Source organism: Vombatus ursinus, unplaced genomic scaffold (assembly GCF_900497805.2).
Source record: "Vombatus ursinus unplaced genomic scaffold, bare-nosed wombat genome assembly UNPS02014798.1, whole genome shotgun sequence".
In the NCBI taxonomy this organism is placed as follows: domain Eukaryota; kingdom Metazoa; phylum Chordata; class Mammalia; order Diprotodontia; family Vombatidae; genus Vombatus; species Vombatus ursinus.
Window position 1 is genome coordinate 12,728,800 of NW_020954576.1, and position 23,601 is coordinate 12,752,400.

General features: G+C 35.3%; 1 protein-coding gene across 1 annotated transcript in view; it reads left to right on the plus strand.

Annotated features, from left to right (window-relative positions):
* The window catches only part of LOC114050041 (ryanodine receptor 2), an 811,539-nt gene that overhangs the window by 672,565 nt on the left and 115,373 nt on the right, over window positions 1-23,601 (plus strand). The window contains exons 77-81 of the mRNA XM_027871576.1: window positions 4,996-5,092; window positions 6,079-6,182; window positions 8,637-8,688; window positions 16,075-16,128; window positions 17,500-17,523. Coding sequence (XP_027727377.1) covers window positions 4,996-5,092; window positions 6,079-6,182; window positions 8,637-8,688; window positions 16,075-16,128; window positions 17,500-17,523 — 331 coding nt within the window. The remainder of the gene's footprint in view (window positions 1-4,995; window positions 5,093-6,078; window positions 6,183-8,636; window positions 8,689-16,074; window positions 16,129-17,499; window positions 17,524-23,601) is intronic.

Here is a 23,601-nt window from a genome sequence, read left to right on the forward strand (position 1 = left end):
TCTGGGAAGCAGAGGCCCAAAGGAGCAGTATTGATTGCAATCCCAAGGGATCAGGGGCCCTTCCTGGGTATGAACCAGAGTGAAGACCAAGACAGCAGTTACCACTCCTCTCCTTAGATCACACCACCTTGGAAGCACTGAAAACTTGAAAACCTCCAGAACTGGATCTTAAAACAGCAGTATAAAAAGCCTAAAGTTTAAGACATTAACATAAAGCTCTAAATCAAGAAATATGGTGGTGAAAGAATGAATAAACAAGAACAACAAAAAAGAACTTAACCATAAAGAACTACTGTGGTGACAAGGAAGAAGAAGGCAATGAAGTCAAATTAGCCACAAGCAAAATCTTGAAGAAAAAAAAAATTTGAATTAGGCACAAGCCCAAGAAGAATTCTGGAATTACTTAAAAATTATTTTCAAAATCCAAAAAGAGTGGTTGAGGGAAAATTAGGCAAGGAAATGAAAGCAAAAGAAAATTATGAAAAGACAATTAACATCTGGGTAAGAGAGGCACAAAAAGCACTGAAGAAAATAACTGCTTAAAAAACACTGAAGAAAATAACTGCTTAAAAAACAAGAGTTGGACAAATGGAAAAAGAGGTACAAAAATTACTGATGAAAACAACTCATTAAAAAGCAGAATAGGCCAAATGAAAAACAGGTATAAAATCTCACTGATGAAAATAATACCTTAAAAATTAGAAATGGGCAAGTAGAAGCTAGTAACTCCATTAGACATCAAGAAACAATAAAAGAAAGGTAAAAGACTGAAAAAATTGAAGAAAATAGGAAATATTTCATTGAAAAAATAACTGCCATGAAAAATAGATCAAGGGAAGGTATTTTAAGAATTATTTGGTTTACCTAAAATCATGATCAAAGAAAGAGCCTAGATATCCTATTTTAAGAAATTATCAAGGAAAGTTGCCCTGATATTTTAGAAGCAGGGGATCAAATAGAAAATTGAAAGAATCCACTGTTCAACAACTGAAAGAGATCCCAAAATGAAAATTCCCAGGAATTTTATAACCAAATTCCCAAGCTCCCGGGTCAAAAAGATAATACATCAAGGAGCAAGAAAGAAACCATTCAAATAACATGGAATCACAAAAGATTTGGCAGCTGCTACATTAAAGGAAAGGAGTGCTTGGAACATGATATGCTAGAAGGCAAAAGATATGTGATTAAAACCAAGAATAACCTACCCAGCAAAACTGAGCATAATCCTTCAAGGAATAAAATGGATATTTAATCAAGTAGAGCATTTTTAACCAGTCTTGATAAAAAAAAAAACCAGAGGTGAATAGAAAATCTGATTTTCAGATATAAGACTCAAGAGAAGCATAAAAAGGTAAACAACAAAGAGAAATAGTAAGAAACTGAGTAAGATTAAACTCAGTAACTTTCTATATGAAACGATGATATGTGTACTTCTAAGACCTTTATTATTATTAGGGTAGTTAGAAGAATTCTATATAGAGAGAGGATGCAGGAGTGAGTTAATGTTGGGATAATATAACAAATGGATAGATGAGAAAGAGGGATGGGCTGGGAGAAAGGGGAAAGGGAGAAGAAGAATGGGAAAAAATTCTCATATAAAAGAGAGGGGCACAAGGAAGAACTTTTACAGTGGAGAGAAAAATGTGGGGGTGGGTTCAGGTGACACTTGAACCTCACTCACATCTAAATTGGTTCCAAAAGGAAAAAAATACACACACATACACTCACTGGTAATAAAAATGTATCTTATGCAACAGAGAAATTGGAGGGGAAGGGAATAAAAGCATGAGAAGGTGATAGAAAAAAGGGCAGATTAAAAAAAGGCAATGGTCAGAAGCAAAATAGACTTGAGAGAATGAACAGGATAAAAAGAGAGAAGAATAAACAGAAGAAAATAGGATAGAGAAAAATGCACAGTTAACAATCAGAACTGTGAAAGTGAATGTGATGAACTCACACATAAAATGGAAGCAGATAACAGAATGGATTAGAAACCAGAATTCAACAATATGTTGTTTATAAGAAACACACTTGAAACAAAGATACACACAAAATTAAAATAAGAGGCTGGAGCATAATTTATTATGCTTCAACTGGAATGAAAAGACAGGAATCTTTTTTACAGTCATGACCTCAGACAAAGCAAAAGCAAAAATCGAGCTATTTTAAAAGAGTAAGCAGAGAAACTACATCTTGCTAAAAGTAACCATAGACAATGAAATAATATCAATGCTAAATCTATATGCATCAAATTGTATAGCATCCAAATTACAGGTGGAAATAGACAGTAAAACTATATTATTGAAGGAGTTCAGCTTTTCCCTCTCTGAAGTAGATAAATCTAACCACAAAATAAACAAAAAGAAGTCAAGGAAATGAGTAGAATCTTAGAAAAGTTAGATATGACAGACCTTTGGAGAAATCTGAATGAGAATAGAAAGGAGTATACCTTTTTCTCAGTTGTACGTGGCAACTTCACAAAAAAATGACCATGTATTAGGGCATTAAAAACCTTACAACTAAATGCAGAAAAGCAGACATGTTAAATGCACCCTTTTCAGACCATAATGCAATAAAAATTACAGTATAAAAGAGCTCTGAAAGCAGAGATTAAAAACTAATTGGAAACTAATCTATTCCTAAAGAATGAGTGGGTCAAAGAAAAATTATAGAAACAATCAATTATTTCATTAAAGAGAATAACAACGAGACAACATTCCAAAATTTGTGAGATGTAGCCAAAGCAGTACTTGGGGGAAATTTCACATCTTTAAATGTGTAAATTTTGCAACTCTAAACAATAAATTGGGGATGCAACTAAAAAAAAAAAAGCCAAACAAGAAAAAGAACTCATTAAAAATTCCCAATTAAACACCAAAATGGAAATCCTGATACTCAGTGGAGAGATTAAAAAAATTGAAAGTTAAAAAACAATTGAATTAATCAGACTTGGAAATAGTTTTATGGAAAAATTTATAAAAGAAATAGACCATTGGTTAATTTGATTTAAGAAAAGAAATAAGAAATCCAGATAACCAGTATTAAAAATTAAAATGGTTAATGCACCACCAGCAAAGATGAAATTAAAGCAATTATTAGGAGTTCTTTTGTCCAATTATATGCCAGTAAAACTGGCAATCTAAGTGAAATGAATATTTATGAAAATATAAATTGCTTAGATTAACAGAAGAGTAATTAGAATACCTAAATAATTCTATATGAGAAAAAGAAACAGGCTATCAATGAGCTCCCCAAGAAAAAATCCCCAGGACCAGATAGATTCACAAGTAAATTCTACCAAACATTTAAGAAACAATTAATCCCAATCCTATATAAACTATTTGAAAAAAATAGTAAAGAAGGAGTCCTACCAATTCCCTTTTTAACACAAATAAGGTTTTGATACCTGAATCAGGGAAAGCAAAAACAGAGAAAGAAAACTATAGACCAATTTTCCTAATGAATGTTAATATAAAAAAATTTAAATAAAGTACTAGCAAGGAGATTGTAGCAACATATCACAAAGATCATACACTATGACTAGGTGGGATTTATTAGGAAAACTATCAGCATAATTGTCCATATCAGTAACAATAAGAACAAAAATCATATGATTATATCAATAGATGCAGAAAAAGCCTTTGACAAAAAACAACATTCAATCCTATTAAAAACACTAGAAAGCATGAAAATCAATGGAACCTTTCTCAAAATGATAAGTAGTGTCTGTCTAAAACCAAGAGTAAGCATTATCTGGAATGGGAATAAACTTTTAAGACTTCACAGCAAGATCAGGAGGATGTCCATTATCCTCACTATTATTCAATGCTAGCTATCTCAATAAGGCAAGCAAAAAAATAGAAGGAATAAAAACAGGCAGTGAGAAAAGAAAACTATCAGTCTTTGTAGAGGATATGATGATATACTTAAAGAACCATAGAGAATCAACTAAAAAACTAGTTGAAATAATTAACAACTTCAGCAGAGTTACAGGATATAAAATAAACCCACAGAAGTCATCAGCATTTCTATATACTACCAACAAAACCCAACAGGAAGAGAAAGAGAGAAATTCTATTTAAAATAACTGCAGACAACATAAAATAAAAAAATACTCAGGAGTCTATCTGCCCAGACAAACCCAGGTATTGTATGAATACAATTACACAACAAAGGATTTTGAGGAGCAGGGTACAAAAGAAGGTTCATATGAGGAAAGGACTCACATTCAGAGGTGGTACCTAAGCTACATACTTTGAAGTGTAACATGGATTCTGAGGGGCAGAGGTCTCCAGAGAATACATTTCAGCAATAGTTGATACTTGTGAGAAGTCATGATACCGTGTCATGTATGAGCATAGCTAGTAGGCTGCTTTGACTGGACAGAGAGTGTGTGAAAAGGGGCAATGTGAAATAAAGCTTGAAACATAGAATGCCAAGAAAAAGAAAAAGGAAAGCAGGAAATGCTTCAGAGTTTATGTTTGTGCCGAAGTTGGTGGGAAGGAGAAGGAAGGAAAGTTCAAATTTGTTGTTAAAAATGACCAGCAACCTGAAAACATTATATATTACTATTTATGCCTCAGTGAGCAAAAGTTGTAAAAAGCACCCCCTTGTTCAATCAACAGTTATTTGATTTCCCCATAGACATTTATTTACATCTCTCCTATATACTTGCTATGCATCATTCTGTAATAGTGCTGTTTGTGTTTGTGCTATACCAAACGCAAGCATAGTCTGCTATACTGTTAAATCATAAGGTTTATGAGGATGTCATTTATTCTCTGTATCTCCCCAGGTACCTAATATAGTGCTCTGAACATAATATATACATAATAATTCTTTATTGAAAGAGCTGAAGAGACAGAATTACCCCCCAGGATTAGGAAAATTTGTTTTTCTTAGTGGGAACTAAATTAATTGTGAAATACTATACAATGTAACTGATAATGTTTTATTTTCACATAATTTATTGTTTGAAATTTTTTCTCTCTTTAGGCATCGGGCTGTCAATCTCTTTCTTCAAGGATATGAAAAGTCTTGGATTGAAACAGAAGAACATTACTTTGAGGATAAACTGATAGAAGATTTAGCAGTATGTGTTTATGGGGGTGATTCCATTCCCAAGGGTTCAAGAAGAGGAATTTATTGTCAGCAGTTGTCATAATATTGAAGGAAAAAAAATTAGAAACTTGTTGGTCTTTGAAACCTTCTATATTTGTGGAAAAGTATTCTCCATTTTTTAGAGGGGAAAAATGCATCCATTTAATATCAACACATTTGGACATTTTTGCACTCACTAAAGCAGCCATTGAAAAATTAAAACTTCAGTCTTCAAAATAAAGGTATTTGTGGAGTTGAAAATTTAGTCTTGATGAAACAGAGTAAGACATTGATTCAATAAATGAAACAAATTCTTAGGTGCTAGAAGGTCTAGTAAAATGTAAGGATTAATTTAGCTGCAAGCAAAAATATATAACAAGGTTGAAGCCTTTCCATTATTGATAGTTAAGCCACACAGTTAAAAAGGAATGTAAGGACAAAAGAGTTTTTTATTTTTCAAAAGTTATTTTTATCATATTCAATGCTGGTGTTTCAAGCTTTGAATTTATCTGAAATTAAATCATATAATATACTTTTTAGATGTTGTTTGGAGGGGGACAATGAAAATAATGCTTGATATGAGAATCAACATTATTTGCATTCAAATGCCTTTTAATTTCCAAAAAAAAATAATAATGGCAATTTATTGCAAATATCTGCTAAATGATTCCTAGCTAAATCTTTCAAGTAGACTGGGTATCAACTCTACGAGTCGTTGACCATTTTTCTGCTTCTTTAAATATCATTCAGAAGTTTTAAACAATTGTAAAACTCATTCAACTGTCATGTAGTTTGGTGAAATTATTAAATAACCCAGTATGAATCTGCTTTGTTTTCCCTTCCATTCTTGGACATGTATGTCTCTTCATCAGGGAAGGAAAAGAAACTTCTTTCACCATGTTAATCATTTCTTGAGCTGTCATTGCAGTTCTAATATTACCTAAGAATTTTCTTTTCTTCATTTTACTCTGCTTACAGAAACCTGGAGTAGAACCACCAGAAGGAGATGAAGGTGTAAAGAAAGTTGATCCTCTGCATCAGCTGATTCTCCTGTTTAGTAGAACAGCCTTAACAGAGAAATGGTAGGGTGGAGAAGGTCTACGTGATACATGATACAAGGTGTTAGCCTTGTATGATATAGGTGGAATAGAATCATGCACCTAACATTGATGATATCATCTCGCTTCAGTTCATGTTATGATTTCTCAGCAGGGGATGGCGTTATTTTGGAGCAATGCCAGACGGATGCTGAGTTCCACTTTATTTTTTCATTTTTGTGCTTAGGTTGTTCCATTTATTCTGATTCTTCTTCCAAAACAGCTTTCCTTTTCCCTAAAGTGGCCATATCAATGAAATAAAATTTCAAAATGAGCCACCCTTCTGAGAAACAAGAAGACCAAACATATCTTAAAAACTTAAATGGAGAATATTTTTGTAGTGACAGTATGTATGGTCAAAAGGAAAAAAATAGAGCCTGAAAGGTGTTGGGTGAAATTCTTCCTCTGATATTTATTAGCCAGGGATGGACCATGGGCTTAACATCTCTAATTCTTGGTGGAAACCTTTTTTAAATTTCCTTTTATAACAAGTTTTATGTCCTTCATTTATTTATTAAATAGAAAATATGAGCCTAATCTAGTCTTAATAAATCAGGATCATTATAACAACTACTAATTATTATAATGTAGCTTCTCTCCTGGGGCTCCCGTCCCTAATTTCTATTTGGATTTCCATGATGGGACCCCAGACAATGGCTAATTGTACCTTTCAAGGTCCTAGGGGTATCCCTGTGGGGTTTGGGGTAGTTTTCTAATCTTATCCCTAATGAACTTGCACCATTGGGCTCCCTATTGATTATCAATTGGTATCAATTATCTTAATTAACTTATAGGAACTAATATTTACTATGCCACTAAAGTGGCATAATAAAAAGAGCTGATACAAAAACAAAGTCTAGGACAGGAGTGGGGAACCTGTGTTCTTCTAGGTCCTTTGATTCAGTTAAAGGGCCACACTTGAGGACCTAGAGGGCCACATGTGGCTTTGAGGCCACAGGTTCCCCACCCATGGTCTAGCACATACTTTGTCTACCGCAAGTACATAGCATCCAAGGGAACATATTTAAAGAGCACATGTGGCAGTGTAATAACTTAAAGCACTTGGTTGAATGACTTTTTTATCTCCCTTCCTGGAGTCTTCATGAGGATCTCTTGAGGCATAGCTCTCATGGGCCCTCAAATTGCCTTTACTCCATGTCTCTAGTTTGTCCTTGGCTCCTGTTGTAGACACTACTGTCAGCCACTGCTATTCCACAGACACTATTGCTGAGAAAAAGTCCAAATCTTTTTAATTATAGAAGTTTGAAAGTTCATGCTCTGGTCAAAGGGGTGAGAGCATGAGTCAGAAACTTCTTCCTTCTCCCTTTGAGCAGTTCCTTCTTGAGGACTTGGCTAGAACTGCTAGACCACTTGCTGGCCAGCTATTAGAATTCTGAATTCTTTATTGGCTTATATTTTTATCCAAGCCAATAGGGCATGACTGTTTTCAGTCCTTCCTAGTACACTTCCTGTTTGTTTATTCAGTTGTTTTTCAGTTGTGTCCAACTCTTTGTGTGACCCCCTTTGGGGTTTTCTTAGCAGAGATACTGAAGTGGTTTGCTGTTTCCTTCTCCAGCTCATTTTACAGATGAGCAAACTGAGGCAAACAAAGTTAAGTGATTGACCCAGGGTCATACAGCTAGTAGTAGCTATGGTCAAATTTGAACTCAGGAAGATGAGTCTTCCTGACTCCAGGTCCAGCACTCCATCCACTGAGCCACCTAGCTGCCCTACTTCCTGTGTTTCATTTCATTTCATCCAATGCTCAAAGCATTTCACTGGTTAAAAATTAACTAAGGATTTCTTTTTCCACACCTAGTTTATTTCTTTGATTGATTCAGTAGAGGTATCTATAAATTCTTCACCCATCTTAACCGTTTGTTGATTGCTTAGTTCTGTAACTTAATCAAAAAATCATTCTCATCTGATAAAAGTAGCAAGGCATATTGTTACCTTAATTGGTGTTGGGTATAGGATATGCCCTTTATACACTGAAATAGCTAATTTTGGGGTGTTTCATGCCTTAGTATCAGCTATCACTTCATGTGAAAGTGTAGAGTCTACTGTCTGGTACCTCATAATTTTCTGATGTGTGCCTCCTCTAATGTGCTGCTTCTCATAGGTTGTAGTCTAAGAAATCAAATAATAAGGACTGTTGGAGTTGTGTATAAATGGTGTTAATAGACCTTTGATGATGTCCTGGGCCATTTTTTTTTTACAGAATAAAGGGGATATACTACAATGTATTCTGTGATGGCTATTACTTTTAGTGATTCTAAGGCCTTATTTTGGTTTTATTCAGGAATTCTCCTCCAGGTAAGCAGGTGTATCTAAAGTTAAATATATCTATTGAATATAAAATCACTTATTACAAGAAGCAGTGAGGATATTTTAAAATATTATTCTATTTAAAGACATTTTTTCTCCTCTTTTTTCCAGCAAATTGGAAGAAGATTTCCTATATATGGCTTATGCAGATATTATGGCCAAGGTAATTAGGTTTCTTTTACTGATTTTTTATATTTTTTTAAACAATGAAAAATCAAGATTATTCTTAAATAGTAAAACAATTTAAAAGTCATTCTCAGCAGTTAGAAACATAAAGGCATAGCATCTTACAGTTGAAAAGAACCTTAAAAAATCACCTTATCATTTGTCACAAGTGGTCATGTAGTCTGTGGTCACTTCTAGTGATTGGGAACTCTCTACTATATGTCAGCTCAGTCAATCTTTAATTGTTAAAATATTCTTCGTACTGAACCAAAATCTTGCTACCTTTAACTCTTATCTACTGGCACTAGTTCTGCCCTCCAGAACTATAAAGAGTAAATTTCATCCTTTTTTTTCATGATAACCTTTCTGATATTTGTAAAAAGTTATCAATCCCCCTTAAATTTTCTCTCCTTCAAGCTAATCACCTCACATCATTCAACCATTATTCTGAAATATGTTTTCCAAACCCTTTCACCATTCTGCTCTGTGTTCCCCAACTGTTCTATATTTTGTTAATGTTCTCTTAAAGTGTGACACCTTGGACTGAGCCCAACACACCAACTATCTTCCCATTAGTATAGATTGGGGGTGGGGAACCTGCAGCCTCAAGGCCACATGTAGCCCTCTAAGACCTCAAGTGCAGCCCTTTGACTGAATCCAGACTTTACAGAACAAATCTTTGTTCTGCAAAACTTGGACTCTGTTAAAAGGCCGAACCAAAGGACCTAGAAGGCTAACCTCAAGACCACAGGTTCCCCACCCCTGCTATAGACTGCAGTAAGACTATTACCTTAACTTTTTGTTGGCCATTTCACTCTGTAGATTAATAATAAACTTCTAATCAATTTTTAAAACCTTGCTGTTGTTTTTCTTCATTTGTACTATTGTTAGTTCAAATTGTCTCTCCTATACCTATACATTTGATTTTTTTGCATTTAAATACAGGATTTTATTTGTATTTCTGCTTTGTTAATTTTACTTGCCATTCTGGCCAGCCAAATCTTTTTAGTCCAGAGATTATTCTGTTATCCAAACCAAAACTCCCCTTCCTTATTGTGTGTCATTTTGCCCATTTGATTGGTGTGCCTTTAACATCTTTATCTAAGATATAAAAGTGTTGACCAAGATAGATTCCCAGGCCTCCTGCCAGAAAATTCCCTTTAAACTGAGTCAATGTACTCATCAGCATACCCTGATTATTGTTGTTTAAAATACTACAAATCCTCCTTTCTGCTATCACATAACCCACATTTCTCTGTCATATCCTCAAAGTTATCATAAGAAGCTGTCAAATCTCTTTAAATCTAGATGCATTATATGTATAGTATTTTCCTGATGTATCTACTTAGGAAAGCTTTTTTTTCTTTTGTAAGTTTTTATAAGATAGCATAGTATAGTGAAAAAAGAACCTGATTTTGAGTCAGGAATATATTGAGTTAAAGTTCTGCCTCAGACACATTACCTGTATGTGATCATGAGCAAGTTATCTAACCTTAGAGTGCCCCTATGGATCTCTACAAATTGATATAATTGTTTACATGTTAACAGTGAAAGGAATGTCTATATCAGGATTTTCCCATACTATTGTAATTATGAGTCCAGACCCTTTATCCCCTTTAAAAATAAAGTTGTTATAACTCATCTGTTCTAGAATTTTGCAGGGAAATGATATCAAACTAACCATTCCATTTTTTTTCTTTTAAAAGATGCAGATGTTTTCTCATCTCCAGCCTTCTAGTACCTTTCTCATCTTCTTAAAACTTAGATACAGTATTTCTATTATCACATTAGCATGGGTACATTAGAGCTTAGCCCAGTGCTTTTCTTAAAAAAAAGCTTAGCTTTTTTTTTCTTCTTTTTCTTACTATGCTTTTCTCATAGTAGGTACTTAATAAATGTTCATTGAATTGAATGTTTAATTTGTTTTAGAATTCTGGTCATAATTTATCCATGGCTGAAGCCTTGAAGTTACATCCTTGTTGTTTCCTCATTTATCTTGTTATTCAGTTTCCCTTCAGCCATTTTTCTGCTTTGAAGATCATTTACTTTTCATAGATAAACAGAAGAAAAGTTATGTTGTCTCTGTCACTTTTTAACATTACATGGTCTTCTCCAAGCAATCACTGTTGTCAGTCTTCCTTGTCTGTCTTACTCAAAATGTTCCTTCAAGTTACCCAGGTTCTTAACATTTGAATCCTCTTTAACGATTCACTTTTAACTGTCGTATCCAATCAGTGACCTGTCCTGTCAGTTCTACCTTCATACATATCTTTAATCTGTCCCCTTCTCTCTACTCACACAGTCACCACCCTGTTTTATCAGTTTTTGCATGTACTGTTTCAGAAGACCAAGCTCCCTGCCACAAGTCTTTCCCCTGTAATATATCTCCAATATAACTGCTAAATTGTTATTTCTAAAGCACAAGTCTGACAAAGTCACTCCCTTGTTGAAGAAGCTTTAGCAAAAAAAAAAAAAAGAAGAAGAAGAAGCTTTAGCATTTGCCTATTGCCCTTAAGATAAAATACAAATTGTTGTAGCTCTAATTAGGAGCATATAACTTACTACGTTTCATTTTTGTCAGTCATCTAAAATCTGTCTTCTTTCCTACCTCCTCCTATTGAGAAAGAAAGAAAAATAAAACCCTTGTTATAAACATATATAATTAAATAAAACAAATTCCTGCATTGGCAATGTCAAAAAAAATTCTTAATCTTCACTATGAGTCTATCAATACTCTTTGTCAGGAGGTGGGTATCATTTTCCATCATGAGTCTTCTAAAACTGTGGTTGTTAAGAGCCTATAATTTGAAAGATCTAATTACTTCTTGAAAATTGAGGAGAATCTCCATTCCCACAGAATTTCTCCTATTTGTGACTCTTCAGAGATCATTGATAGGTTCAGCAATTACGCAAATTCTTTACCACTATAGGATGTAATGCATATCGCTTAGGTAACTTGAACTGATTAAGGAGGGCACAGCTGCCGCTTAGGTGTAGGGGATGGCAGGCAAACATTTTGGGGTGTCCTATCTAGATAAGCAATTTGATTTGAAATATATTACAAAATTAATGGGTCCATGTGCAGTATACTAATTTATCAATGAAGATTCGGAATACTGGGTAGAGGAAAAGGTACTTCTCTATTTGTTTTTTGCCCAGTCAGTGCTCATGAAAATTCTTTGTATTGTCCAGGCAGCGTGGGCAAGGCTTCAAGCTGCTCTGGGGGAAAGCAGGGCAATCCCAACAGGGTGGTAGATGATACAATTGTCTACTATGTAGTATCTCAAAACCATGTTTGGTGTTGGTGTCAACAAGGGGCTGGGTCTCCTAAAAGCTCAGCCAAAATAGAACAGATCTGTGACAGTTGGTCATCAATGCTTTGACAAGATATATCCCCTCACATCCCCACAAAACACAATGTGTAATGGGCTGGATACAAATGAGAGCTTCTCTAGCACCCAAGAAAGGTGATGTAAGCCAGTAAGAACAATGGTGGCTGCTATTCAGACCCATTAGCCAGGGTCCAAATCCAAAGCCCTAGGGAGGCCAAGGTATCTAGGATCCTCTTCTCTTAGCCACCTGACAAACAAGGTACTGGTTTTAAAGTTACAGTTAAGGGCATGGACAGTTCTAAAATCTGGAGCTGAGGTAATGTCTTAGATTGTGGGTTTTGGGGAGAAGAGAGGTTGACTGACCTTCAGATCAGGGTCATTGGGGCTTGGAAAAGCTGCTGCTGAGGAATGGGATCCTGATATCCTAGAGCCTAGGAGTTGGATGTAGGGTTTCTGTCGACAGTTGGGAAGTTTTATAAGTGGTCATGGGAGAAGGTAGGAGTTTAGAGACCACATGTACTCCACTGGGAGCTTCTCTGGGGCTTAGCAAAGGTGATAGAAGCCATTGATAACAAACCCTGGAGGCAGCTACTTCAGCCATCTCCCCAGGGTTCATGCCAAAAGCCCCAACGTGGCCAGGATAGCTCAGCAACCTGATAGGCACTGGAGGCACCAGGCTCTAGGCTAATGTCAAGAACAGTCAGTTTTAAAATTTAGGACTGTTAGTAAGGTGCTTGTCTCCAGGCGGGCCAGTCCTTGGGGCTTTGGGGAGTAGCTATGCTGTCCTCCAAAGGAGGCAGCTAGATGCCTCTTTTGTTTCTCTTCACTAATCTTGGGTTTCTATTTCTAGTTTTTCTAGCTTTCTCAATCTGAAGATTATTTGCTTTGGCATATATCTTTGCATATATGCTTTGGTATATATCTTTGTGTTCCTAGAAATGCCCATGCATAGTGTGTGCTTAGTAAATGCTTGGTGAATTAAGAAAATGCCATTTCTCTGATGTCCATTATCTCATAATCCCCTAGGCATCAGTTCTAGTGTCCCTCGTTCCTTTTTACTGCCTTCAATGTGACTAAAAGATACCCTTTTATTGCCTTTATTACAAGTATTAAATTTACTCTTGATTTTCCAACTAATGTAATTATCACAGGACTATGCCACTCTTTTCTAATTTTTTTCTCAATTCCCAGACCTCTGGTGGTCATACATCTTTTTTTAAATAAATAGAATATTTTCTTTTTTGTACTTTTGAAATGTCAGCTTGTTGATAAATTTCCTACCCCTGTCCTGTCATATCACTGTAATAATAGTTCAACTTTCTGCTTGCCCTACCTTGTAAAATATTAAATAATTATAACATATCAAGAATTACTCAAATGCCCTGCTTTTAACAGAGAGAGATTTCTAGCACAGGAGTTTTTACTTACGCAGCAGATGTTCTTATAGTTGAAGTTGAAATACCCTGTCACAACTATATTCTACCTCTGTATCCATTTTAGTATATACATCTGGAACTCCTGGTCCCCTTCTTCCCTCTGATCAGGTGATCCTTAATATACTTTTACTTTGATATTGCTTCCATTGCTCTCTCTTACCTTTACTCATGAACTCTCCCTTGAGTATCCTTCCTGAAGTTCATGAAATTATTTATATTGTCATTATACAATACTACACTATCTCTCTCCTATACTATCTCCTTTTGAATCAGACATACTTTTCCATTAGCACATTCCCATATAATAAAGTTTTCATGGTACTGTGAGGTCATAAATTCCTTTTCATTTAAATTGATAGTTCATTTTGCTTATTGTATTGTATTCATTTATTTATAGATATAAGTTAATATCATCATAGACCTAGAGATGGAAGAGTCCATGAAATTAATCCAGTTCAACTCCTTTATTTTACAAGTATGAGGAAACTGAGACTCAAGGAGATTATGTAATTTGACCAAGGTCACACAAATAGTGTGGCATAGCTATTAGAACTATAGCGTAGTTTTAATCTGGATTAGAATCCAGATCCTTTGGCTTCAAAAGCAGTAATTTTTTTTTAACCTGAGTCATGAGGATTATTTCTGCCCCTCTTACACCTGGTTATTGGGCTGCTTGACTACTCACAAGATGAATGAGATAAATTCACTAGTTCTTTTCCTTCCAGTGAGATGGAGAACCACCAGACCTTACCATACGTCCTGATTCTATGCCCTCCAGACCCTAGCACTGTTACTTGAACTACTAATAAACACTAAGGACTCCTCAACCTACCATCTACTCTGCTGCTTCACTCTTGGGAGTTTGAAATCTTTCATGGGTCCTGTTGCTGACTCTCTCTTTTGGGTTGTCTTCTCCAATTAGACTAGTACAAATTCCTTGAGAACAAAAACTATCTTGATTTTTTAATTTAAATTCCTAGTCCATAGCACAGTACTTGGCTCATAGCAAGTGCTTAATAAATGCTTTTTCACTCAATCATTCTTGTTTCCTGTGAATTACTGAACCTTTTCACTGCTATTTTTTTTCTTTTTTACTGCCTATTTCTTATTGTAGTATGATTTTGAAAGTGTTTTACTTCAATCTTCAATTTCATTGTAAACCCCAGCCCCCTCCTCTCAGATCAGATTAGCAGATAATCTTCTTGGCCTGAATTGGATGCACTTAGTCCTTGGAGAGAAAATCCATCATTTCTTTATCTGAAACCATTTTTTAGAAAGCTAAATTCCATTTGTCATTTTAATGAACTATTCCTTTCCCATATCAGTCTTTCTCTTCAGAAGGTCCTAATCTTAACTTGGTAGCAGTGATAGAAAATAATCACTTGTGTCTCCTATGTCGTTAAGTTTCCTAGTTGGAATTTAGTAACACCTAAAGATTCTTCCTAGGTTTCTTTTTATAACTCCCCTACTTTACCAGAAGTTATCAAGTTTAAGTCTTTCGAGGCTGTCACATTCCTGATAAAGTTCCTAGGGAAAATCTTCCTTATAGTAATGTTATTCACTAGACACAGAGCTATCTTCATATCTCTCAGTAGAGAGCTAGGTAGCACACGGTCCAGCTCTTCTTCCTGTGACACAAATTGAGGCATCTCTTCAATACTAATAACACCTGTAGATCCTTCTTAATCTTTCTGTGGGTGTGGAAGTTTGTGTCTTCTTCAGAATGTCCGGACCTTGCTTCTAGAGGAAGATACTTGAGCTTATTATATAGCTTCATTGGTGCAAAGATCCTTTTTCTCCTCTTCCTCCTAGATGTCACATTCTTCCATCTTCTAATATGTTGATACTGATTTAAAAAATACCTTCATTGTAGTGTGAAAACAAGAAAAAAGAGGGCATAGTCTTTGCTCTTAAGTAATTACAGCTAACTTTGAACAAAACAACTATATTAAGTTAAATATATACAATATAATATATGCCAGCTTTTTTTGTTGTTGTTCAGTTATTTCAGTCATGTTCGATTCTTCATGATGTCGTTTGAGGTTTTCTTGGCAAAGATACTGGAGTGATTTACCATTTTCTTCTCCAGCTCTTTTTACAGATGAGGAAACTGAAGCAAATAGGGTTAAGTGACTTGCCCAAGGTCATACAGCTGATACGTGTCTGAGGCTGGATTTGAACTCAGGTCTTCCTGTGTCTAGGCCCAGTGCTGTATCCACTGTGCCACCTACCTGCCCTCTATGCTAGCTACAAATTGCATAAACCAAAATGTTACACCTAAATTTTGTAAAACACTTGTTAAATGTTTTCTGCATTTTAAATCATAAATTTACATTCAATATAATATTTGCAGAAATATTCCTATTATCATTATTGTCATTCCAGTTGAAATATAGCACCAAACAAATTCCTGTTGTTATTATTACTTAATTTGATATCATAGTTAATTTGGTACTATCATAATTTCAATGTAGGAGTATTATTAACAATAATAATTATATAATAATATGCTAAGCACATAATACATTGTATCATATGTGATAGCATGTAAAACTTTACTTATCCTAAACCTTCCTGCTGCACAATAATTTTGTCTTTTTTTAAATGTCTTATCAGAGCTGTCATGATGAGGAAGATGACGATGGAGAAGAAGAAGTTAAGAGTTTTGAAGTAAGAGTGGCATTTTTTGTTTTCTTTTTTTACTTGGAAACATTATTTCATAGCTTGTAACTGACATTTAAGTTTCTTGCTTCATGCTTCCTGCAGCTTATTGTGTCAATGAACCGCATGTCAGAAGCTGAATTGACAAATTTGAGTCCTAACATTTACAGAAGGGGGCAAAGGATGAGGGGTGGCGGGAGAAGACAGAATAGAAGAGCAAAATAAAACCCATATGTTCAGAATGAGTGTTTCCCAGGAACCTCAGAGATACTAGTACTTCTATTGAACTCTCAAATGTTTTGTTACTTGGGAAATATTTCCCCATGAAATCCTAATACAAATTTAATAAGGGAAGGTTGTACTGGATCAGAAGCATTGCTGGGCTTTATTGTTATACCTTTAATTATTCATGCTTATTATTTTGGCTTAAGCTTTAATGCAAAACCTAAGGACATTTTTAATAATGATTTTTTCCTGAATTTTCAAAAGTCACAAGATTGAAGATTTTGACCAGTTTTGATTACTGCCAGTCAGACCACTCATTCCTTGTACATATGTAGATAATCGCACATGGTGCAGTTTGCATGCATGAGGCAGGGGTGCCTATTTTCTTAGTACTTCATTTTTCTAATATTTATCATAACAGTTCTTGTATTTACATATCCTGTCAACAAATACATATTTTTGAAACTCTATGATTATTAATCAGTTGCTTTACCTTAGAGAGGCAGGTAATTATCCACCCTACATTTATAGAACATTGTTTCTTTTCAAATGAGAAGAATTACTTTTTGCTAACTGTCATTCTTCTCAACTATTGGTTTTATTTCCATTCAGAAATTTTGTTTTAAGAAACCAGTACAAAGAAACAAGATCAAATTAATTTATTTCTCTATCACTTCATTTATATGTCTAAGTTTTGAAATAGTAGTTTGAAAATATGTCAGCAACCAGAAATAATTATCAAAACACAGTGGACTCACTAAAAAATATTTTTAAACACTGAATAACTTTTCTGGTATTGAGCCTTCTTATAATAACTGTATATATATATATGTATATATATATATATATACACACACACACACATCTCTGCAGTGCTGAGACAAATGATTAAAAAAATGTGAAAATAAGTAAAGTTACTGACTCAAAAAACCCACACATAAAATTAATATCTTGCCTTTTTATCCAAGAAATGTGCTAACTTTGAGTCCATCTTTATTGATTGGAGAATAAAGTAAATTTTATTTTTAAAAAATTCAAGCAGCAAATGACATTGTCTGAAGTGCACATCATGTATGGTCTATCAGTTGTCTTCAGAACAATTTTGTGGACACTTGTTTATTGCTATTTTGCTTCTTGTCCTCACCCTTCCTTAAGGTCACAGGATCCCAGCGCAGCAAGGTAAAAAAAATATATATCTATGTGTATTTGTCTGGGTCTGAGTTTCAGTTTCTTGTGACATTTACCTTTGTTAGACCCAACATCTTGGATGCATTTATAGAAAAAGTTCTTGAAAATCTTTTCCCAAGTTTGTGGCAGTGACACAACTTGTCTTATCATTATCTCTCATCTGGTTTAGAATAGTGCATTCTTGTTATCTGGAGGATTCATGGTTCAGAGTTTTGATGGGCACGGTAATGCCTCAGGATTTTATTTGCCAAGAAAAATGATTCTGTCTTTTGACATCATCAGATTCATGCTTCATCTGGCTTCATCTTCCTTGATATTATTTGACACAATTCTAGATATGAGAAAACAGAGTAGATAGTTGATAATGTTGCTGAAAGTAGATAGGAGTTCACTTTTTCAATGAAATGTCATCTTAATGATATCCTAACATGTAAATTTTAAAAAGTACTGATTGTAATGACTGTTTCAGAAAGAGCATTCCAGGTCTCCATAATCCAAAGTGGTATTTGTGCAAAACTTTTGCAATACCACTTTTTTGCAAGTTCTGTCAAGAGGCAAATTCTCAGTCCAGAATCGCCGATTTTGGCAACTGTGATTTTGTTATTTTTTAATTATTCATAGGAGCTAGGATAGGCAGGTGTATCCAAAAAGCAACAATAAAGATGATCTGGGTTGTGTGGCTTTGAGCAAGTTAGATAACCTCTCAGTGCTCTGCTTGTTGTTCAGTCACTTCAGTTGTGTCTGAATCTTCATGATATTATTTGGGGTTTTCTTGGCAAAGATACTGGAGTGGTTTGCCATTTCCTTCTCCAGCTCATTTTACAAATGAGGAAACTGAGGCAAACAAGATTAAGTTACTTTCTCAGGGTCGCACAGCTAGTAAGTGTTTGAGGTCAGATTTGAACTCACGAAGAAGAGTCTTCCTGACTCCAGGTCCAGCACTCTATCTGCTGAGCCACCTTGCTGCCCCTACACAAATACTTCATTATACAGAACATTTCCACTTGCCAGATGATTATACCAACAAAATCATAGGGCCAAGTTAAAAAATACAAAACTGTTCTTTTAGGCTACATAACACTAATATAATTGGTTGAAAAACAAAAAAAAATTAGGTTTCTATTTTATCAAGCTGATACCTACTAACTACTTTTCCCAGTTGTTTTCTTCAAAATGAATGGATATTATTAAATCATGTAGCTACCCAAAATTCTTTGCTACTATTATGTTACATTCTATTAATGAGTTCTGGAAAGAACTATATGTCTTATAATATAGTTATTTATTATAAATGGGATATAATTAATAGTTGCTATTATTTGGTTATGTTCTACTGATAATCTTTGTCTTTTTACTTCCAAAAACCAGTGAACCTAAGCCTGTCTCATAAATCTTCACTCAGTCACTAAACATTTATTAAGCACCTACTATGTGCCAGGCACTGTGCTAAGCACTGACAATGCAGAAAAGAAGCAAACAGACAATACCTACTCATAGTCTAATGGGAGAAGCAACAAGTAAACAATATGTACAAACAAGCTAAATAGGAAATAATTTAAAGAGGAAAGGCACTTGAATTAAGAGTGGTTGATAAGTATATTTTAATTAAAAGTAAAAGATGGAATTTTAATTAGGACTTAAAGGAAGCCAGGGAAACTAGTAGGGGGACATGAGGAAAGAGAGCATTCTAGGCATGTGAGACACTCAGAGAAAATGCCCAGGGCCAAGAGCTGGAGTATCTTTTTTATGAAACAGCCAGGAGGACATTGTCACTAGATCAAGGAGTGTATGTCTGGTAGTAAGGTATAAGAAGACTGGAAAGGTTAGGAGGGAGCTAGATGATGAAGGGCTTTGAATACTGCAAAAAAGATTTTGTATTTGATCCTGGAAGTAATCGGTAGCCATTGGAGTTTATTGAGTACAGGGAGTGACGTGGTTGGACTTAGGCTTTAAGGGAGACGTTTTTGGTAGCTGAATGAGAGATAGATTGGAGTTGAGAGAGACTTGGTTTGATAGACCCACCAATAGACTTTTGTAGTAATCCAGGAATGAGGTGATGAGGGCCTACGCCAGAGTGGTGATAGTGTCAAAGGGGAGAAGGTGGGGTATTTAAAAGATGTTGTAAATGTGATATCCACAGGCTTTGGCGACAGATTGGATATGGGTGGCAAAAAAAATAATTAGGACTCAAGGATGATAACTTGTTTGTGAGCCTGAGGGGTTGGGAGGATGGTTACCCTCCACAGTAAAAAGGAAGGTTGTCAGGGGAGAGTTTAGGGGTAAAAATTAGTTCTGTTTTAGACATATTGAGTTTAAAATGTCTATGGGACCCCAAGTTTGAGATGTCTGAAAGGCAGTTGGAGAAGTGAGATTGAAGGTCATTAGAGAGGCTAGGGCAGGATAGGTAGATTTAAGAATCGACAGCATAGAGATGGTAATTAAATCCATGGGAGTTGATGAGATCACCAAATGAAGCCTTATAGAGGGAGAAGAGAAGAGGGCCCAGGACAGAATCCTAAGGGACATCCTAGGGTTAGAGAGCATGATCTGAAAGAAGATCCCACAAAGGAGACTGAGAAGGAGTGGTCAGATGGATAGGAAGAGAACCAGGATAGGGTAGTGCCCTGAAAACGTAGAGAGAAAAGAATTTTAAGGAGGGTAATCAGCAGTATCAAAGGCTTCAGAGAGGTCAAGGAGAATGAGGATTGATCTGCATTTATAGTACAGCAGTTGTCATTAACCAAGATACAGGGAAATTTTAAAAAGAGGTGACCTAAAAAGGAATTCCTCTTGGGCAGTTGTTTTAATAGTAAATATGAATGAGAAATGTTAGAGAAAGTCACAGAAGCTGAACCAAAAGCAGTGGCGGCCGAACTGTATATTCGACAAATTACAACTTATCGGTGTACAGAAATAATTTGATGGTTATTGTCTTATTACATTCTCTCTCTTTCACAATGATGCCTTAATGTTTGGAACCAATAAGTCTCTTCCACAATGTGTGCATCCTTAACCAATCTAATCCCCCATTCCTTAAATATTCTACGTGTAAATAACTTCTTGTCATTTGGCATTTAATTAAGATACACTTCTCACATGCATCCCATCAGTTAAACAGTAATGTTCATTCATCGATAACTTGTTAACGACTATTTTAGGCGTTCTGTACATGAACAATACCTGCTGTTGAAGCTGAAATAGCTGGATAGACAACCTATATAGTTCCTCCATCAGTACAGGTATCTTGGACAGACAGTGCAAAAAGAAAATGAGTTGAGCCAAGAACCAAACAGGAGCTGGAGAACAGTTTGGATTGCATTTGGGAAAATTCCCAATACTTTTAAGAATACCAAGCTGCTTCTTAAAACAAGGGTCCATCTTTTTAACACCAGTATTATTCTGGGTGATGCTGTATAGCTGAGTTACACAATGTTACCAGCTCCAAACAGATGAAACTGATGATCATCTAAAGTGCAGTGAAGATAGATGTATCAGGTATGAGCAGATAGCAACATATTACATTTGTCACACCAAAGTGTAATAGATATCATTGAAGAAATTTATTATTATCGGAGGTGGGAAGTCAGGAAAGATGGTCTGATCATGTACAGAGAATGAGAGATAGCCAACGGATAGTATTTGTGCTATACTTGTATCTAAACAATGTCAAGAGAATTCAAGAAAGGTTCTAGTGCAGGGGTGAGGAACCTACAGCTTCGAGGCCACATGTGGCCTTCTAGGTCCTTGGGTGCAGCCTTTTGACCAAGTCCAACTTTTATAGAACAAATTCTTTTATTAAGGGCATTTGTTCTGTGAAGTTTGGACTCAGTCAAAGGGCTGCACTTAAGGACCTAGAAGGCCACATGTGACCACAAGGCTGCAGGTTCCCCACCCTTGTTCTAGTGCATTGGGTGACATTTATTGAAGGTCAGTGGACAGGAGTCCTACAGGATATGCAAAAGGAATGGGTGGGTTGCAGTCTGAATCACTGCATGCAGTACCCACAAACATGTGGCACAGGGCAAGATAATAATGAATATAATACCTCATGGTTTACAAAGTGCTTGACATACATGATCATATTTGATCCTCACAACAACTGTGTGATATAGGTGCTATTATCATTTTATGAGTAAACTGAATCTGACAGAATTTAATGGACTTTTCTAGGGACACAGCTAGTAAATGCTAGAATCATTATTTGAACACAGGTCTTCCTTTGAATTCAAGATACTATCTACTAGGTTACTTGGCTGATAAAACCCTGGAGTCAGGAAGACCTACATTCAAATCCCCCCTCAGACATTCAATAGCTCTGTTACCCTTAGCATGTAACTTAACCTCACTCAGACTCTATTTCCTCATCTATAAAATTATAGTGATAGTAATAATACCATCCTTATTCAGTTGTTCTGAAGCTCAAATGAAATGAAGCACTTTGCACACATTAAAATGCTATATAAATGGTAACTGTTATTATTACATCAATGAGATCAAACAAATATTAGACTACCAAAATGCTAACTATTAGAATGGGAAGCTGCAGAAGAAACAGAAGACTCAAACTCTATAGATAGATAACTATAACTCATAATTCACTTTTGATGGTTTCTACTTCTCATTGATGTTTAGTAAATTTCCCTCCTTTTGAAGTTCTCAATGTCCTTCAAGTCCTGGTTCAGTTCCCTCTTTCTACATGAAGTCTTCCCTGGTTCTCTTAGATGTTCTGAGTACTGCAGTCATGCATGAGTTGTTCTTAGAACTCTCATAACACTTTTTAAAAATTACTATTACGTACTAAGAATGTGTCTTGTGTCAAGAGTTATTTTGTATGTGACTTCTCTCTCCTACCGGATTTTAAGCTCCTTGAGGTGATGGGCTGTACTTCATTCGTTTTTATATGCCCTTATATTGCCTAGAACAATGTTTTCTATGTAGTTGGCATTCAATAGATATTTTTTGAATAGTGAACAAATTTTTAAACAATAGATAGTATGAACATGTGAAAAATGCCCTTTGTTTGTGTTTTGGATAGCCAGCTTTCCAGTCATGGGTTGTTTTTTTGTGTGAAAATTGAATATTAATATCTGCTGTTTGATTTCATTTTATATCCTAATATATTTGGAAGCTTCATAAAGTTCTCAGAATCTTACTGATGGATAATAATCATGAATTTAGAAACAGGGCCCACATTTGGCAGATAGCTTGTCTACCTTCAAAAACATTGGATTTTGAGTCAGACACTTGGGTTTGAATCCTACCTAATTTATGATTATTACCTTTGGGATGTTAAGCAAATTACTAAACATCTCTTGGCCCTTTTACATGTCCTTATTTGTTAAATGAGGGAGTTAGATTAGATAATTTCTAAGACTTCTTCCAGCTCTTAATTCCATGATCATAAAAATATGTAAACTACACAGTAATATTCTAATCAAGGCTTTTCTTCGTCTTTAAGGGAAAGGCACATATTTAAAGGTAGAATTATTTTCATTGATGATAGAATTCATTCTTATGGTGAGATTCCCTCATTAATTGGTGTCTTATTGAATATAAGCAGGCATGGTGTGACATAAAAGGTATCAGAGAATCTCAGAATTAAAAAAAAAAAGCAAACAAACCTCAAACCAATACCTAGTAAACTAGAGCCTTCTCCACAACATGCCTGCCAAGTGGTTGGTCACCTAGCATCTTCTCAAAAACCTTTAGTAAAGAGGAACCTACTACCTCCCCAGGAAATTAATTATACTTTGGAAGAATTTTAATTGTTAGAAAGTTTTCCCTTAAAAAATTATATTTCACTCTCAGCACCTTTTGCCCATTGCTCCTAGTTCTGTCTTCTGCAGCCAAGCAATACAAATCTTTCCACATAATCCTCTTTCAGATACTTGAAAACAGCTGCATTGGCCCCTTAAATCTTCTTTCCTCCAGTTTAAATATCGACCATTCCTATAATTTATGCTCATATGATAAGATCTCCAGGCTCATCACTGTCCTGGTTGCACTCTGTACATCCTATAGCATCTCTCAGTTTTTTTCTTCTTTTTTTCAAATATGTTGCCCAAAACT